General features: G+C 46.2%; 1 protein-coding gene across 2 annotated transcripts in view; it reads right to left on the minus strand.

Moving 5' to 3' along the window:
- Positions 1-15,993, minus strand: part of COG7 (component of oligomeric golgi complex 7) — a 90,928-nt gene that overhangs the window by 23,365 nt on the left and 51,570 nt on the right. For both annotated transcript variants that reach the window (XM_061401420.1, XM_061401418.1), the window contains exons 11-13: positions 13,417-13,482; positions 5,136-5,322; positions 3,484-3,624 (exon numbers count right to left, since the gene is read on the minus strand). In XM_061401420.1, the coding sequence (XP_061257404.1) occupies positions 3,484-3,624; positions 5,136-5,322; positions 13,417-13,482 (394 nt within the window). The remainder of the gene's footprint in view (positions 1-3,483; positions 3,625-5,135; positions 5,323-13,416; positions 13,483-15,993) is intronic.

Consider the following 15,993-nt stretch of genomic DNA (forward strand, 5'->3'; position numbering starts at 1 on the left):
GGATAGCCAAGAGTTGGTCAGTGTCAAAGCAGGGTGATGAAGACGCACAGTTTATTACACTCTTCCCTCTACTCTTGCATATATGTAGGGAATGTTCCCATAATAAAAAGTTTTTAAAAATAGACGATCACATTGACTGTGAGGAGCCAGGGAAGGGATCTGAATGTGCAGAGACAAAATCAGAGCGATGCTTTATGAAGACTGATGCAGCAAATCTCAGAAGGACTGTAGGTGGAGAGGCTCAAGAAACAATTCAGAGACGACAAGAACCCAAACCAGGGCAGTGGCCATGGAAACAGATGGAGACAGATTTAGAAAGAAGCAACCATGCAACCTGGTGGTAGAGTCTTGGCAAAGAGGGGCTCAGCGAGGGAGCAGAGGTGGTGAAGGCCAGGGCGGGCAGAGAGGGGAGTGGCCAGGAGCCAGGGCTGAGTCGTGGGGAAAGGGCACAGCATCTAAAGGACAAGCACCGTGGGCTGTAGGCCCTGGGAAGGCTTCACAGAGGAGGAGGGTGGCTAAGATGAGGGTGGAGGGGAAGAAGAGCCAGAGTGGAAAAGTACTTGGGAATAAGGGCGAGACAGGGTGGACTGATGTGGGAGGGCCTGAAACAGTGGGCAGAGGGGGTGGACCCGAAGAGGTCAATAAGGAAATGGTGCAGATTATTTTTCAACTCAAAATTTCCTTCAAAGGGGCTTTTCTAACCAGGTAACGAAAGTAAACTTCAACAGCCTATCTTGAAAGGGAATATGGTGTTGGTTTATATTCTTGTAATGGACAAGGGCAACACAATTTACCAGCAAACATTAAAAACAAACATTTAATGGCCAGGGTTTCATTTTCAAATCCTTAAGGCCGAAAGTGTTTGCCTTTGCATTGTGTGCTTTCTTGCGGGCGCACTGGGAGAACTCCCCCTGATCCCCAGCTGCCTGCATCCGTTCCCAGCGCCCGAACCCTTGCGGTGAGGCCTGAATGAGAAGGTGAGATCAGGCAACGGAGGACGGGGCAGAACAATGAGTGTGGAATGCAGAAGTAGAGGGGAAAGGATGGTGGAGGCGCCCAGCCCGGCTCAGTGGCGAAGAAGACTAGGTAACTGGCAGAACTGAGGCTTCAGAAGAGAAGGCCGAGATTTTTTAACCTCTGACAAAATAAAAATGATAAAAACAACCAAAACAAAAAAACAACCAAACCTGGAAGGTTGGGGAAGGGAGATGAGAGACGGAAGGAATGCTAATCCCATCGGCTTTCAGGGCAAGTGAATCAATGCTGCTGCTGCTGCTAAGTCGCTTCAGTCGTGTCTGACTCTGTGCGACCCCATAGACGGCAGCCCACCAGGCTCCCCCGTCCCTGGGATTCTCCAGGCAAGAACACTGGAGTGGGTTGCCATTTCCTTCTCCAATGCGTGAAAGTGAAAAGTGAAAGTGAAGTCGCTCAGTCGTGTCCAACTCTTAGTGGCCCCATGGACTGCAGCCTACCAGGCTCCTCCGTCCATGGGATTTTCCAGGCAAGAGTACTAGAGTGGGTTGCCATTGCCTTTTCCGGAATCAATGCTAGTATCTATCTAAAATGGAAACGTGATTAACAAAAACAGTGACTCCATCTATCAGGTGTTTTTATAATCTTTCTTGATCTTGCGGAGATCTTCTGGGAACTGATACCTTTCATGGTGAAGAAACTATTATCTCAAGTTCAACCATTCCTTTGGTTCATTTATCTTTGTTTTCTAAAGTCAAATAAAATCTATGTTGCACACATTTGATTTTTTTTTAAAAATCAGCATGAGTAGTACAATTCCATTTCTTCCTGTGGACCATCTATCTATCAATGCCCACCCAGCCCTCAGCATGTGAACAGACAGGAAGATATGTCTGGCTTGATGATTTCTGGATGGAGGTACCTTGAAGGGGTTTATTGCTTTTATTCCTTGTACTTTCCTGTTTTGTTTGAATTTCTGAAAAATGAGTAATTTTTATGTTTAAAAACTATCATTACTCTTAAAAACTGATAATCGCAGAAAAAAAGAAAACCACTACTTATTCAGCAACTACTCTGTGATGGGACTCTGCTAAATTCTATCATATATGAAACCTCACTTAATCTTCACATATTCATATGATGAGCATCACTGTATCCCCATTTTAAGGATAAGGAGATGCTCTAACAGCCTCAGCCACGTGATCCAGCAAGACCACACGTGGCTGTCTGGGTATAGCTATGGTGACATCACTTCTGCTAGGATGTGACAGCAATAGCCACCACACCACCAACCCGACACGCAACCCCACCCCACCCATGGTAGCAATGTAAGATCTGGTTAGAAAAGATCTCATGGCATTTTGCACAAGACTTGACCAAATCATACAGTGAATGAGTGAGTGGCCCTCAGCTCCCGATCTAGTATATTTTCCAGGGGACAGCAGAAAGCAAAGGATCTATTGGTGAGCAAAAGCCCATAAATGGGTCCTTCCCCAAAAACTATCTTTCTCTCTTTCTTTCATTCATTATTTATTTTGGCTGTGCCAGGTCTGAGGTGCAGCATGTAGGATCTAATTCCCTCACCAGGGATCAAACCCAGGCCCCTTGCAAAGGGAGTGAGGAGTCTTAGCCGTCAGGGAAGTCCCCCAAAAAATTATCTTTTAAAAAATCCTAATCACCAAAAAGAGAACAAGGAAGAATGATAAAAAAGCCAAATCCAAATAGACTTGAGAAGTCCATAAGAAAAATTAATCAGGGGACTGTCTCAGAAATCTGAAAGGAAACCTGAGATCTGGACCCAGAGAAAGTCAAGAGCCAGTAGAGAAAATAGAGGACTGAGGGGCAATTCCTTGAAAAGTAATAAGGACAAGCAGAGAAGAGAAAAGGGAGGAAGGCATTCCAAGAATAACCAAACAGCAAGAGTATCAAAGATAGAAAAGAGCATTACCCTTCAAACTCCCCTCAAAAACACCAGACCACACCCCGGTAAGGCACTCTCCTGGGTAAAGTTCCAGAACGAAGTCTCCACAAACATCTGGCATAAGAACAACTCGACCTCATCAGATAGCTCCTCTGAGCAGCCCTAGCCTATCCAATGGCACATAAGCTCCCTTGCTTCCCCCTGAGAGGCCACAGGTAAGCTTCTCCAAATGGTGAAAGTTAATCAAGCAAGAGGAATAATCCCAAAAAACAATCTGAAACCACAGCATCGCAGTGACTACTATTAAGATGAGACAGCCCCTTGGCAGGGGTTAGTGATGATCTGTTATGTAACCCGTAAGAAGAATAAATTGTTTGGGAACAGGAAAAAAAAAAAAAAAAATATGTATATATATACACACACACACAAGACAGTCATGCTAAACAATGAATTACAAGGGAACAATGACCCTGCAGTGAGGCTTCTAGCCCAGGAGAGTCAAAGCGGGCCCCTCCTAAGGCTCGGGAAAGGGAAGATAGGTCCGGCATAGCAGGTGAGAGGCAGCGTTGGCTGGTTGGTGGGAGACTCACATCCATCTTGGGAATGAGGAGCAGCTGCTGTTTGATGCGCAGGAAGACCGAATCGAAAGCCAGCTGGTGCGCCTGCTGGTTAAGCCGAGTCAGAGCCGATCGCGACGCAGAGAGCAGGTGGTGGTTACTCGACCCTTTTTCCTAAGACAAGAAAATGCAGAAGGCAGGTTGTTAGGCCCTGAATGTAACGAGGGATGAGCTAAACATTTTGAAAAGCCACCGAAAGGAAAACAGCAAGAGGGTTCTTGACAGCGATGGTTTCCGATCCTGGCTGTGCTCGGGACCCCCTGGGGACACGCTGAGTCACAGACACCCAGGATCTGCTTGAACCACCAAGTCTGGATATTGTTCATTCACTTTCCAGGTGATTCTGATGCACTTAAGCTAATATCAGCTCATGGAGTGACAGTTTACGAAAAAGTAACCTGTGACTGTCCCTCGGGGGTACAGAAGAAAGGAAAAAAAATGATGAGACGTGTCAAGTAGAAACAAGAGTGATGGGCAGAGCCCTGATTCCCAGGGAGGTCAAGTCAATTACTCTCAGCCGTACACCACAGCATGCACCCCCCACCCCGCTGTGTGAGTCCCAAGGTTTTCCAAATAGCCTGAGAAAATACAAAGGTGGAAAATGTAACCTTCGTTTTGCTATTATTAGTGAACCGATTACGACAAACAGACATAAATCAGATCAGCAATAAAGATAAACGGAGCTGCTTTAACCTAATCACAGAGCATGGATGAGTGAACTTGCAGAATGGCTCTGAGAAGTGTTTGTCAAGCTCAAACGCAGCCAGGTAGTGGGTCAAGGTGCAGGGGCGGGGGAGACCCTTCAGGGGCCAACGCTGAAGCGTCAGGCACATTCTGAGGGCCACTGTGCACTCACCTCCAGAGTGCGAGGCCCAAATAGATAATTTCAGATTGAATTTGGTGCTCTGGGAACAGTACTATCTCCTCTACTTATCACCAAGAGACTGAGATTCAAATCAGACTGGGGGTGGCGGGGAGGAAGTTTCTGGAAAGGATGCCATGGACCACTAAGAACCTCGGGTCATTCTCAGGGAGCCTATGGCTCATTCCATTTGTCAGGAGGGTGCTCTGCCACTGGACCCCATGGGGGCCCAAAGCTCAAAGTCAAGGTCAGTTTTATGGCAGACAAACAAATCTAACACTGATTCCCACGTCCTTGTGCTGCCACATGGAGAAGCTTGCACTGGGGGAGGGGGTGCTCGTGCCTGGCTTCTCTCTACCCTTGCTCCTCCCCTGGCTGCTGGGTTGGGGGCCACCTTCCCAGCTTCTGTCCCTGTGTGGAGGTCCAGGGCCGTCCAGCTCAGCCCACCCTGCTGACAAGTTAACTCTGGGGGAAGAATGGCAAGCTCATTTGGCTACAGATCTAGAGCTGCATTCTCCAACCTATCTTTCAGTAAGAAAGCTCCGTTAATCTGACTCCTACAACTGTGCTTCAGTTGCTTCGACTCTGGTTTAGTTGCTCGGCCTCTTAAAACCCCAACATAACTGAGACAGAGACATGGGAGCAGGCTTTGCCACAACTCTGGGCCCACACACAGGGGGCAGAGCAGCCGGGTTAGGGAAAGGGTGAGTGACAAGGGAAAAGCTTTCAAGAGTGCAAGAATGCCATCAGTCTGGTCTCATACCTTGAGGGTATAAAGTATTTCCATTAAACTGCCATATTCGGCAGGGCTATCTTTCTGGAGGTAATTATATTCTTGCCATGGGTTCTTGGCAGAGCTCTTCTTGTCTGTCAAGATGCTATCTTGAAAACCGGTCAGGCTCCGAGGGCTGAAGGAGTCAGAGAGATACTTCCCAGCTGTGGACAAAATCCTGTAACGAAAGTGATGGCCATTATGCCCTGAGCCACGTGTATGGAACTTCCTTCCTGGAGCATTCATGCTCCTCCCTGAATCCCAGGACCTCCTCATGAGGCACACAGATGCCACGCATCCTTCGGGAGGGAGCTGGACGTCAGGTGCACGATAAACACCAGACGTTTTCATTTCCTGTTTTAACACACTAACAGAATATGACGTCGTCCTAATACGACGCCCAGCCTCAGGGCAGCTGTCAATTCACTGCAATCCGGAACACTGTGCACTTCCTACATATGAGCTCTGTGAGCATCTCTTTGGAATGGTCAAAGCCGAGGGAGCCACCAGTCTAAAGGTCATGGAGGCACTAGACTTGGGAGTGGGACAGCTCGTCCCTGGAGCTCCCTGCACAACTCTACCCACAGGACTCACACTCTCATACACACTGGGCTTGTGCACTGCTTGTGCTTATCAGCACCATAAAGCTTACTCTGCAGTTTAGAGAGACATATTGAGGAAGGCTGGCGCTTTCCTGAGAAGGAACAAAGCCTGCTGGGAGGTTCTATGGGATGATCAACCTCTAGCATGGCTTGGGGAGTAGACTCTCTGTATCTACTGAAGATGACCTCCCTTGATGGACGCTGAAAACCTTTGCTCCATTCCTCCTGAATGGACACGGAAGTTGGACATGGCAGCTTTCAGGCACTTACTTCTTCAAAAACAAATCCCATGACTTCATCAAGGAATGCCTGAATCTGCAAACAAATGCTGGGGACAGGATCCGTCTCAGGAGCCAGAGCTGACACAAGCAGCTACCTGCCTCTGCCATTAAGGTCAAGTCAGTTTTCCCTGTCTCTTATGCCCACAGGTCATTCTGGCCGGGTCTTTCTTCTATGGAACCGTGGCCTGTCCCTGCCACTGCCTTACTTTCAAGTCTGGATCACAGTGGCCGTCCCTTCCTTGCTTCATTTAATCTGTCCTCTGAGGGTTACTGGGATGATCTCTTCTAAATGCAAATCTGATTTTATCTTTTCCCCAAAGACCTGCCAGTGTCCCACAAGATAAAACTAAACACGCCTGGCATGGCACCCAGGGCCCTCCATCACTGGAGCCCCTATATGCTTATAGACATTCCCATTCCCATGCCAACCGCCCCCAGCTCAGCCCACACACCATGCTTCAGGCCCCTGCATGTCTTGCTCACATGCTGCTGTGATCTGAAATGCTCTCCCCTCCCTGGTGCCCCTGGAAAGATCCTACCCCTTCTACAGGGACTGCTCTCCTGTGCCGAATCGTACCCCTCAGGCCTCAGTCCTCTGACCTCACCAGCCTCTCACCTCTTACACATTTAGCACATGCTGTCCCATTCCTCTCCATCAGATGGTGAGGCTGAAACACACCAAGTGTTCATCTCTGAATTCCCAGCACTTAGCCAAGTAGTTATGTCTACCACCACGGGCAAGAATCCCTTAGAAGAAATGGAGGAGCCCTCACAGTCAACAAAAGAGTCCTAAATGCAGTACTTGGGTGCAGTCTCAAAAACAACAGAACGACCTCTGTCCATTTCCAAAGCAAGCCATTCAATATCACAGTAATCCAAGTCTATGCCCTGATCAGTAATGCTGAAGAAGCTGAAGCTGACTGGTTCTATGAAGACCTACAAGACCTTCTAGAACTAACACTAAAAAAAGATGTCCTTTAATCACAGGGGACTGGAAATGCAAAAGTAGGAAGTAATAGACAACTTTGCTCTTGGAGTAGAAAATGAAGCAGGGCAAAGGCTAACAGAGTTTTGCCAAGAGAACACACTGGTCATAGCAAACACCCTCTTCCAACAACACAAGAGATGACTCTACACATGGACATCACCAGATAGTCAATACCAAAATCAGATTGATTATATTCTTTGCAGTTGAAGATGGAGAAGCTCTATACAGTCAGAAAAAACAAGACTGGGAGCTGACTGAGGCTCAGATCATGAACTCTTTATTGCCAAATTCAGACTTAAATTGAAGAAAGTAGGGAAAACCACTAGACCATTCAGGTATGACCTAAATCAAATCCCTTATGATTATACAGTGGAAGTGAGAAATAGATTTAAGGGCCTAGATCTGATAGAGTGCCTGATGAACTATGGACGGAGGTTTGTAACACTGTACAGGAGACAGGGATCAAGACCATCCCCAAGAAAAAGAAATGCAAGAAAGCAAAATGGCTGTCTGAGGAGGTCTTACAAATGGCTGTGAAAAGAAGAGAAGTGAAAAGCAAAGGAGAAAAGGAAAGATATACCCATTTGAATGCAGAGTTCCAAAGAATAGCAAGGAGAGGTAAGAAAGCCTTCCTCAGTGATCAATGAAAAGAAACAGAGGAAAAAACTGTAGAATGGGAAAGACTAGAGATCTCTTCAAGAAAATTAGAGATACCAAGGGAACATTTCATGCAAAGATGGGCTCGATAAAGGACAGAAATGGTAGGGACCTAACAGAAGCAGAAGATTTAAGAAGAGGTGGCAAAAATACACAGAAGAACTATACAAAAAAGATCTTCATGACTCAGATGATCACAATGGTGTGATCACTCACCTAGAGCCAGACATCCTGGAATGTGAAGTCAAGTGGGCCTTAGAGAGCATCACTACAAACAAGATAGTGGAGGTGATGAAATTCCAGCTGAGCTATTTCAAATCCTGAAAGATGATGCTGTGAAGGTGCTGCATTCAATATGCCAGCAAATTTGGAAAACTCAGCAATGGCCACAGGGCTGGAAAAGGTCAGTTTTAAATCCAATCCCAAAAAAGGCAATGCCAAAGAATGTTCAAACTACTGCACAACTGCACTCATCTCACACACTAGCAAAATAATGCTCAAAATTCTCCAAGCGAGGCTTCAACAGTACAGCAACCAAGAACTTTCAGACAGATGTTCAAGCTGGATTTAGAAAAGGCAGAGAAACCAAAGATCAAATTGCCAACATCTACTGGATCATAGAAAAAGCAAGAGAATTCCAGAAAAACATCTACTTATGTTTCATCGACTACACTAAAGCCTTTGACTGTGTGGATCACAACAAACTAGAAAATTCTTAAAGAGCTGGGAATACCTGACCACCTTACCTGTCTCCTGCCAAATGTGTATCCAGGTCAAGAAGCAACAGTTAGAACCGGACATGGAACAATGGACCGGTTCCAAATTGGGAAAAGAGTACGTCAAGGCTATATATTGTCACGTTGCTTATTTAACTTCTATGCAGAGTACATCATGCAAAATGCCGGGCTGGATGAGGCACAAGCTGGAATCAAGATTGCAGGGAGAAATATCAATAACCCAGATACACAGATGACACCACCCTTATGGCAGAAAGTGAAGAGGAACTCAAAAGCCTCTTGATGAAAGTGAAAGAGCAGAGTGAAAAAGCTGGCTTAAAACTCAACATTCAAAAAGCTAAGATCATGGCACCCAGTATCACTTCACGGCAAACAGATGTGGAAACGATGGAAACAGTGATAGACTTGATTTTCTTTGGCTCCAAAGACATTGCAGATGGTGACTGCAGCCATGAAATTAAAAGAAGAAAAACTATGACAAACTTAGCATATTAAAAAGCAGAGACATTATTTTACCGACAAAGATCCGTACAGTCAATGCTATGGGTTTTCCAGTAGTTATATACTGACAAAGAAGGCTGAGCATCAAAGAACTGACGCTTTTAAACTGCGGTGTTGGAGAAGACTCTTGAGAGTCCCTTGGACTGCAAGGAGAACAAATCAGTCCATCCTAAAGGAAATTCACTGAATATTCATTGGAAGGACTGATGCTGAAGCTGAAGTTCCAATACTTTGGCCACCTGATGGGAAGAGCAGATTCATTAGAAAAGATCCTGGTTCTGGGAAAGATTGAAGGCAGGAGGAGAAGGGGACAACAGAGGATGAGATGGTTGAATGGCATCACCGGCTCAATGGACATGAGTTTGAGCAAGCTCCAGGAGACGGTGAAGGACAGGGGAGCCTGGCATGCTGCAGTCCGTGGGGTCGCAAAGAGGAGGACAAGACTGAGTACTGAATAACAAAAGCACAGTGCTGGGCACAGAACAGGTGTTCCATAATTATTCTGTGAATGACCTGTGGCCCTAGATTTGGTGAGCAGGGAGTTGAGAGCTGAGCTTTCATCTCTTCCCTCCAGGAAGTGAGCTCTCCTTCTCAGGGTTACTGCAGTTCATGTTTCAGTCTCAGGCAGCTAGCAAGTGGCATCATTCTGCCATCCAAGTTGAAGAAAAGAAGTTACACCAGGAATGTTTCAAATATTACAGATAACAGTTTAAAATGTCTTAATAGTGTGCTGTACAATAAAAACCAAATCCAATATTTTTAAACGTTGGAATAAACACAGCTCCAGCCCTAAGGAAATAACGGCATTCCTCCCTAGCCTCCACGTCAACCAGTCACCATGAGATGATCTCATCATTAGACTCTGATGTCCTGTTATATGTATTTCCCAGCATTGTGAACCAAACAATGCAAAAATGAAAACTTGATTTCCTCATTCATTAAGAAACATTTTCAGACTTCCCTGGTGGTCCAGTGGTTAAGAATCCACCTGCCAGTGTAGGAGACATGGGTTCAATCCCTGATCCAGGAAGATTCCACATGCCATGGAGTGGAAGCCTGCTGGCCATAACTAGACAGCCCATGTGCCCTAGAGTCCATGCTCTGCAACAAGAGAAGCCCCACATTCTCCACAACTGGAGAAAGACCTTGCACAGCAACAAAGACCCAGTGAAGCCAAAAACAAATACATTTTTTAAAAAAAGAAACATTTTCTCATGTTGTGATGGGCTCTAAGCTAGCTTTGGTGCTTTCAGATGATTAAATACAACAGAGCCTGCCCAGAAGCTCAGAGATTAACAGGAAAGCCCAGTATTTGCCAGTGCTGGGCTACCTGCCATGCCAGGAGAAGGCAGTTAAGTCCACACATGATAAGGAGGGAGGGACGAACATCCCAATTCCACCTACTTCCTCAACGCATCTCCTTTTCTTGAAAAGCTGCTGCCCACACCTCAGCCAGGGAAGTGTGTACATTTATTCTGGATTCTCCAAACCTCATCACCCCACTGAACTACCCTACTAAAGCCGTGTCCCAGTGAAAATGCCACTGTGCCAAAAATCGGTAGTGGGCACCATAAAAGTATAGAGAAGCCACGGCAACCTCCCTGAGTGTCACCCGAGTTCAAGAGAACTCCTTGGGTGACACCCAACTCAGTCTTGCTTCACTCAGCCCGTAAGTCACAAAATGATCCTTGTCAAAATGATCACCTGCCTAGGTGATCTCTAAAAGCCCGGTAGCCAGTGTCACTCGTCGCTCAAGTAATCTGGAGTGTTTCGAGCTACCACGGCTGCCACCCCAGGGGAGTGGTCCTAAGTCATAGTCTGGGCTCTGCAGGTGAAATTGATGAGGAGATAAGATAAGCTTTACAGGCAGCCGCCACACACTTGGGCTCCCTGATTGGAATACAGATGGTGGCTGTTACTCGTTTCCCTTTCCAGGCTCAGTGCTTCCAGAATGACGCCACCTCGTAAAAAGGCTCCCCTGGATACATTCAATCTGTTCTCATCACGCCAGAGAGCTCGGGCTAGGCACTCAGCGTCGCTGGGGTGCAGTTACAGGAGCTCGCTCTTTACCTATCTATGAATGCCCAGTGCATCTTCTTAACCAGATCCTTCCTTGCCCTTTAGAATGTAATATTCATCTTCATTAAAAGATTAAGGCAAGCCTGTATGTTCTGATATGGTAAAACTTCTGATATGCACGCAGAGAAACACAAGTCTAAGGACGGACACCCATCTCTGAGGAAGGACGGTGTGGGTGTGACATGCACTCAGGATGACTCAGCTGACATCCCCGTTCAAACACCGCCTCTTACTTGCATCACCTCAGACACAGCTCTTTCCACAAATAATTTATTTTACTTAAAAAGCTATTACTGCGGCTTCCCTGGTGGCTCAGTGGTAAAGAATCCGCCCACCAATGCAGGAGACACGGATTTGATCCCTGATTCAAGAAGAACCCATATACAACAGAACAACTAAGCCCATACGCCACAACTATTAAGCCTGTGCTCCAGAGCCCATGCCCCACAACAAAAAAAGCCACCGCAATGAGAAGCCTGAGCACTGCAACTAGAGAGGAGCCCCCACTTGCCACAACTAGAGAAAAACCCATACAGCCACGAAGACCCAGCACAGCCAAAAATAAATAATTAATTTTTTCTAAAAGAAGCTATTACCTGTGTCAAATTCTATGCCTCAACGTCTCTTCATGTGTAAAAATGGGGGTTTTGTGCCCCCTGGGATGACTGATGAGTTAACTCGATGAGGTTCTTAATGTCAGAGCTCAACAAATGTGACAGGGGTGGAGGGCTGTAACTGTTTCTTCTGAAGAATTTTCAAGGTGAGGAGATTTTCAGTTTTTACTTTGAATACTTGTGAACTTTTAATTTGTGCAATGAGTTGTACCCACTGTAATTACTACCGTAATTAAGAAAATATAAGCTACATGTTTTTCTTTTGAACATGTAAATGTAAACTGTTCACGTTTTGTACAGGCCATTTGTGAACCCAGACCTAATTACCCTCCACCAGAGGCTCCCTTCACCATGTATGTGTGTGTGTGTGTGTGTGTGTGTGTGTGTGTGTGTGCTGCTAAGTCACTTCAGTTGTGTCCGACCTGTGCGACCGCTAGACGGCAGCCCACCAGGCTCCCCCGTCCCTGGGATTCTCCAGGCAAGAACACTGGAGTGGGTTGCCGTTTCCTTCTCCAATGCATGAAAGTGAAAAGTAAAAGTGAAGTCGCTCAGTCGTGTCTGACTGTAGCCTACCAGGCTCCTCCGTCCATGGGATTTTCCAGGCAAGAGTACTGGAGTGGGGTGCCATTGCCTTCTCCATGTGTGTGTGTATATACACACCCGCATATGAATGTGAGCGTAAGTGTGCGTGGGAGTAGGGAGGAAGGGCGCGTTCACGTCATCATTTATATTATTTACACACACTCCATTGTATGCCTGTGATGCCCTGGTTTTATTTGTTCCAGGAAGCCACATAACCTCTGTGCTGGGTTGTTTGGGAGTCATGAACCGCAATAGCTGCTCATTCCACCCCACCCCACCCCCCACCCCTAGCAAGACTTTCCCCATAATGAGAACCATCATGAAAAGTCTTGCGACTTGAAGGCAATCCATGGGGTCAGAAATGAAAGAAGACCAAAAGTGGTGAGAAGAAATGACCAGCTCAGGGCCCTGACCCCAAGGGCGGTCTGACCTCCTTCCCCAGCAGTTCGCCCCTACCGTCCATCCGGTCCGAGGTCTCGGCTTGCTTTTCACTTTGTACCACTGCCAGAAAGTCCCTCTTGCAGAGATGACTTTAGGACAATGAAGAATTATTCCAGAAAGAGGGGAAGGGACAGATGCTAGGCCCTCACACCACCTGAGTTCAGACTTCTTCCCCTGAACAACTGCAGAACAGAGAACCCAGCTGCACTGAGGCAATGAGATTGTGCGGAAAGAAAAAAACAAGAGCATCTGGGCAGCTGGAGCCCTCTGAGGGGTCCCTTCGGGGCAGGTATCAGAATAGAGAAAGGGACAGAAGGGACCTTCCAGACCCCACCCCAGAAGTCCTCATTGCCACACACCCACTTTGCAACACAGAATCCTGGGGCAGAACCCAGATGGCAGGCTGGCCCGGTTCAGCCCGATTCTGTAGGTTGGCCAAGGGGACTTCACCACTGCTTTGAACACCATTTCTATGGCGAAATTTATTTCAATTTCCAATAACTGACTCACATATGCAGCAGGAACCCAGCCCACTGATAATTTGGAGATAGCATGTACTGTTTTCCTCAATTAGGCTGAGACTTTCATATCTAACTAAAATTACGTGCCCGCTGCCAAGCAGGCCTTGCTCCTTTTAGATGCTCAATAAATGCTGAATGGTGACAATACTGACACCTCGTATCCTAGGTACAGAGAGCCCTGGAGCGCTGAGGCGTCAGACTGTGCTGTGTACTCAATCAAGTTCTTCCCTAAACCTGGGCCCAGGGACCCACCCCCAGGCCCCTCCTACCTGTTTGCCAGCTGCTGCTCGAAGTCCCCACATTGCCTTAAGAGCTCTCCACAGGTGGCTATTATCCTAAACAAAACAAAAAGCACTTCAAGTTTAAGCATCTGGAATGCTGACATTTACAGGACAAACATTGTCTCATTCATAAAAATTCTAACTATTCAACCCTTTTGGTTGTGTGCTGGGTTGTGGGAAAGCAGTTAATCCTTTGAGCTCAGTCGCGTCAGACTCCTCACAACCCCATGGACTGGAGGCCTGCCAGACTCCTCTGTCCATGGGATTTCCCAGGCAAGGATACTGGACTGGGTTGCCATTTCCTTCTTCAGGGGATCTTCCCAACTCTGGGATCAAACATGGGTCTCCTGCACTGCAGGCAGATTCTTTACCTTTACGGTCTGAGTCACCAGGGAAGCCCACTTAGAGGGCTGACCTGAAATGTTTCATTTATTAGTAATTCACGTAAAAGAGAAATTCTGGTCCTTTCTGATACTCCTCTGTCACGGGTCTCCCTGCTATGAATCACAACTCTATCCAACGTGATCTGAAATAATTTAACATGTCCCAAAATACAAGGTGGTGCAGGTGGTAAAGAGCCCACCTGCCAATGAAGGAGACCTAAAAGATCTGATCCAGCTTTGATCCCTGGATCAGGAAGATCCCCTTGAGGCGGGCATGGCAACCTGCTCCAGTATTCTTACATGAAGAATCCCATGGACAGAAGAGTCTGGCCAGCTACAGTCCATAGGGTTGCAAAGAGACACAACTGAAGCAACTTAGCACGCACACAAAATACTGAAGTTGCTTTTGGTTTTTGTCTTTGAGAAAATGGGTTGGAGGGAATTCCCTGGTGGCTCAGTGGTTAGGACTTGAGTTTCCACTGCTGAGGGCCTGGGTTCCATCCCTGGTCAGGGAACTAGGATCCCACAAGTTTTGTAGTGTGACCAAAAAAAAAAAAAAAAAACAGAAACAAACAAAAAATGGGTTGGAAATCTTTTGTCTCTAAAATTTAAAAACCAAAATTCATAATTTAATGTTTGCGAGATGCCTGCTATTTGCCAGGCATAGAAGAGAAAACTGTTTTGATATTAGAATTATGTTCCATTCTGATCACATGAAAGGCAGATGAGTTTAATCCATTTGTTTCTGAGAGATAAGCCTGAATGATCATCATGTCTGAATTTAATATTCATTTAATTTCCGAGTAATTTTATGCTAGGCCTCAAACTCCAGCCACTGAGTCCTTCAACACCAAACTATAATGTCAGGACAAATCCAAGGATTAAAAACATCTCAGGGCTAGTTAACTTTTAACTTTCTCTAAAAGTGCCTATCATCACCAAGATATCTAGGCATTCCATCATAAGAAAGGTTTATGAGAAAGTGAAATATTCCACTCACATCAGGTACAGCAGAACAACTTCGTGCATAGTATTTTCTGGTGTACCAAGCTGCCACAGCTGATAAGGGATATTAGCATCTGGAACATTAAATTTCATCAAAAAAATAAAAGTTCAGATCAGAGCCCATGAGGAGATATTCCAGATGGTCTTGGGAGGTCCTGGGTTTGCCCTGGTAAGATGGTCATTGGACACATATGCGCCACGGGTACCCTGTGCACGCTACCTAGCCCGGGGGGTCAGGCAAGGAATGTAAGTGGAGGGAGAGCAGCTTGCCTTTCCGGAACACATGTCTGCGAAGAAAGGTTGTAAGGAAAAGAAATTTCTGGATTGCTTTTTATCGCAGGCCAATAGTACAGCTGATAGGCCTCACAGGAGTGGGAGAAGAGAACAGAGAACATTCACCTAGTCAAGCGGGGGTTTCAGCTTCCAGCCCCAGGCAGAGGTCAAGGCCTTGGGGCGACACAGACCCAGTGCTTCCAGACAGTCCAGTTTTGACATTATGTTGGAAAGCTGGATTATGTTATATCTGGTTTTACATGCTGGCAAATAAACTAAAAAAATTTTTTTAAATCCTGTGATCAAACAAAGCTTGTCCATAGGTCAGATCCGGCCACTGGCCAGCATTTGCATCCCCTGGCTGGACATGTCAAGGGCCAAATGCCTCAGGCCACTGCCAGTCACACTCAGATCAGACCTCAGGGTTTAGGGCAACAGGGTGTCTACCAAGCAGCCCACAGGTCACAGAGGCTACCCTGGAGCCTGTCAACAACAACTCAGGAGGGTCACCTCAAGTCCTTTCATGGAACTCTTACATGGCTCTTTACAGGCCAAAGAGTACTGCCTTACCATTTAGTGCTATGGCACTTAGATCCAGAAACAGGATACAATCAGCTGTGCATTTTCTAAAATATAAAAGCTCTAACTTACTGCAAAAACTGTAGGCTAAGGGGGGAAAAAAATCTCAAGCCAGACAAAAAACTTAAATCACCAAAGGAGATGAGTTCCTAAAGAATTTCTAAAAATATTTTAAGAGCAAGACAGGTCTTTTTGGTGTTTGTTTTTTGTTTGTTTTCGGTTTGTTTATTGGCTTGTCTGCAGTGTCTAAAGTATTTGCTTTAAGAGGAGGGAGGTGGAGGAGACAGTCAAAGAGATAAAAGCCCCACATTTATCATTTTTATAC

Source organism: Bos javanicus, chromosome 25, assembly GCF_032452875.1.
Source record: "Bos javanicus breed banteng chromosome 25, ARS-OSU_banteng_1.0, whole genome shotgun sequence".
Classification (NCBI taxonomy): Eukaryota; Metazoa; Chordata; class Mammalia; order Artiodactyla; family Bovidae; genus Bos; species Bos javanicus.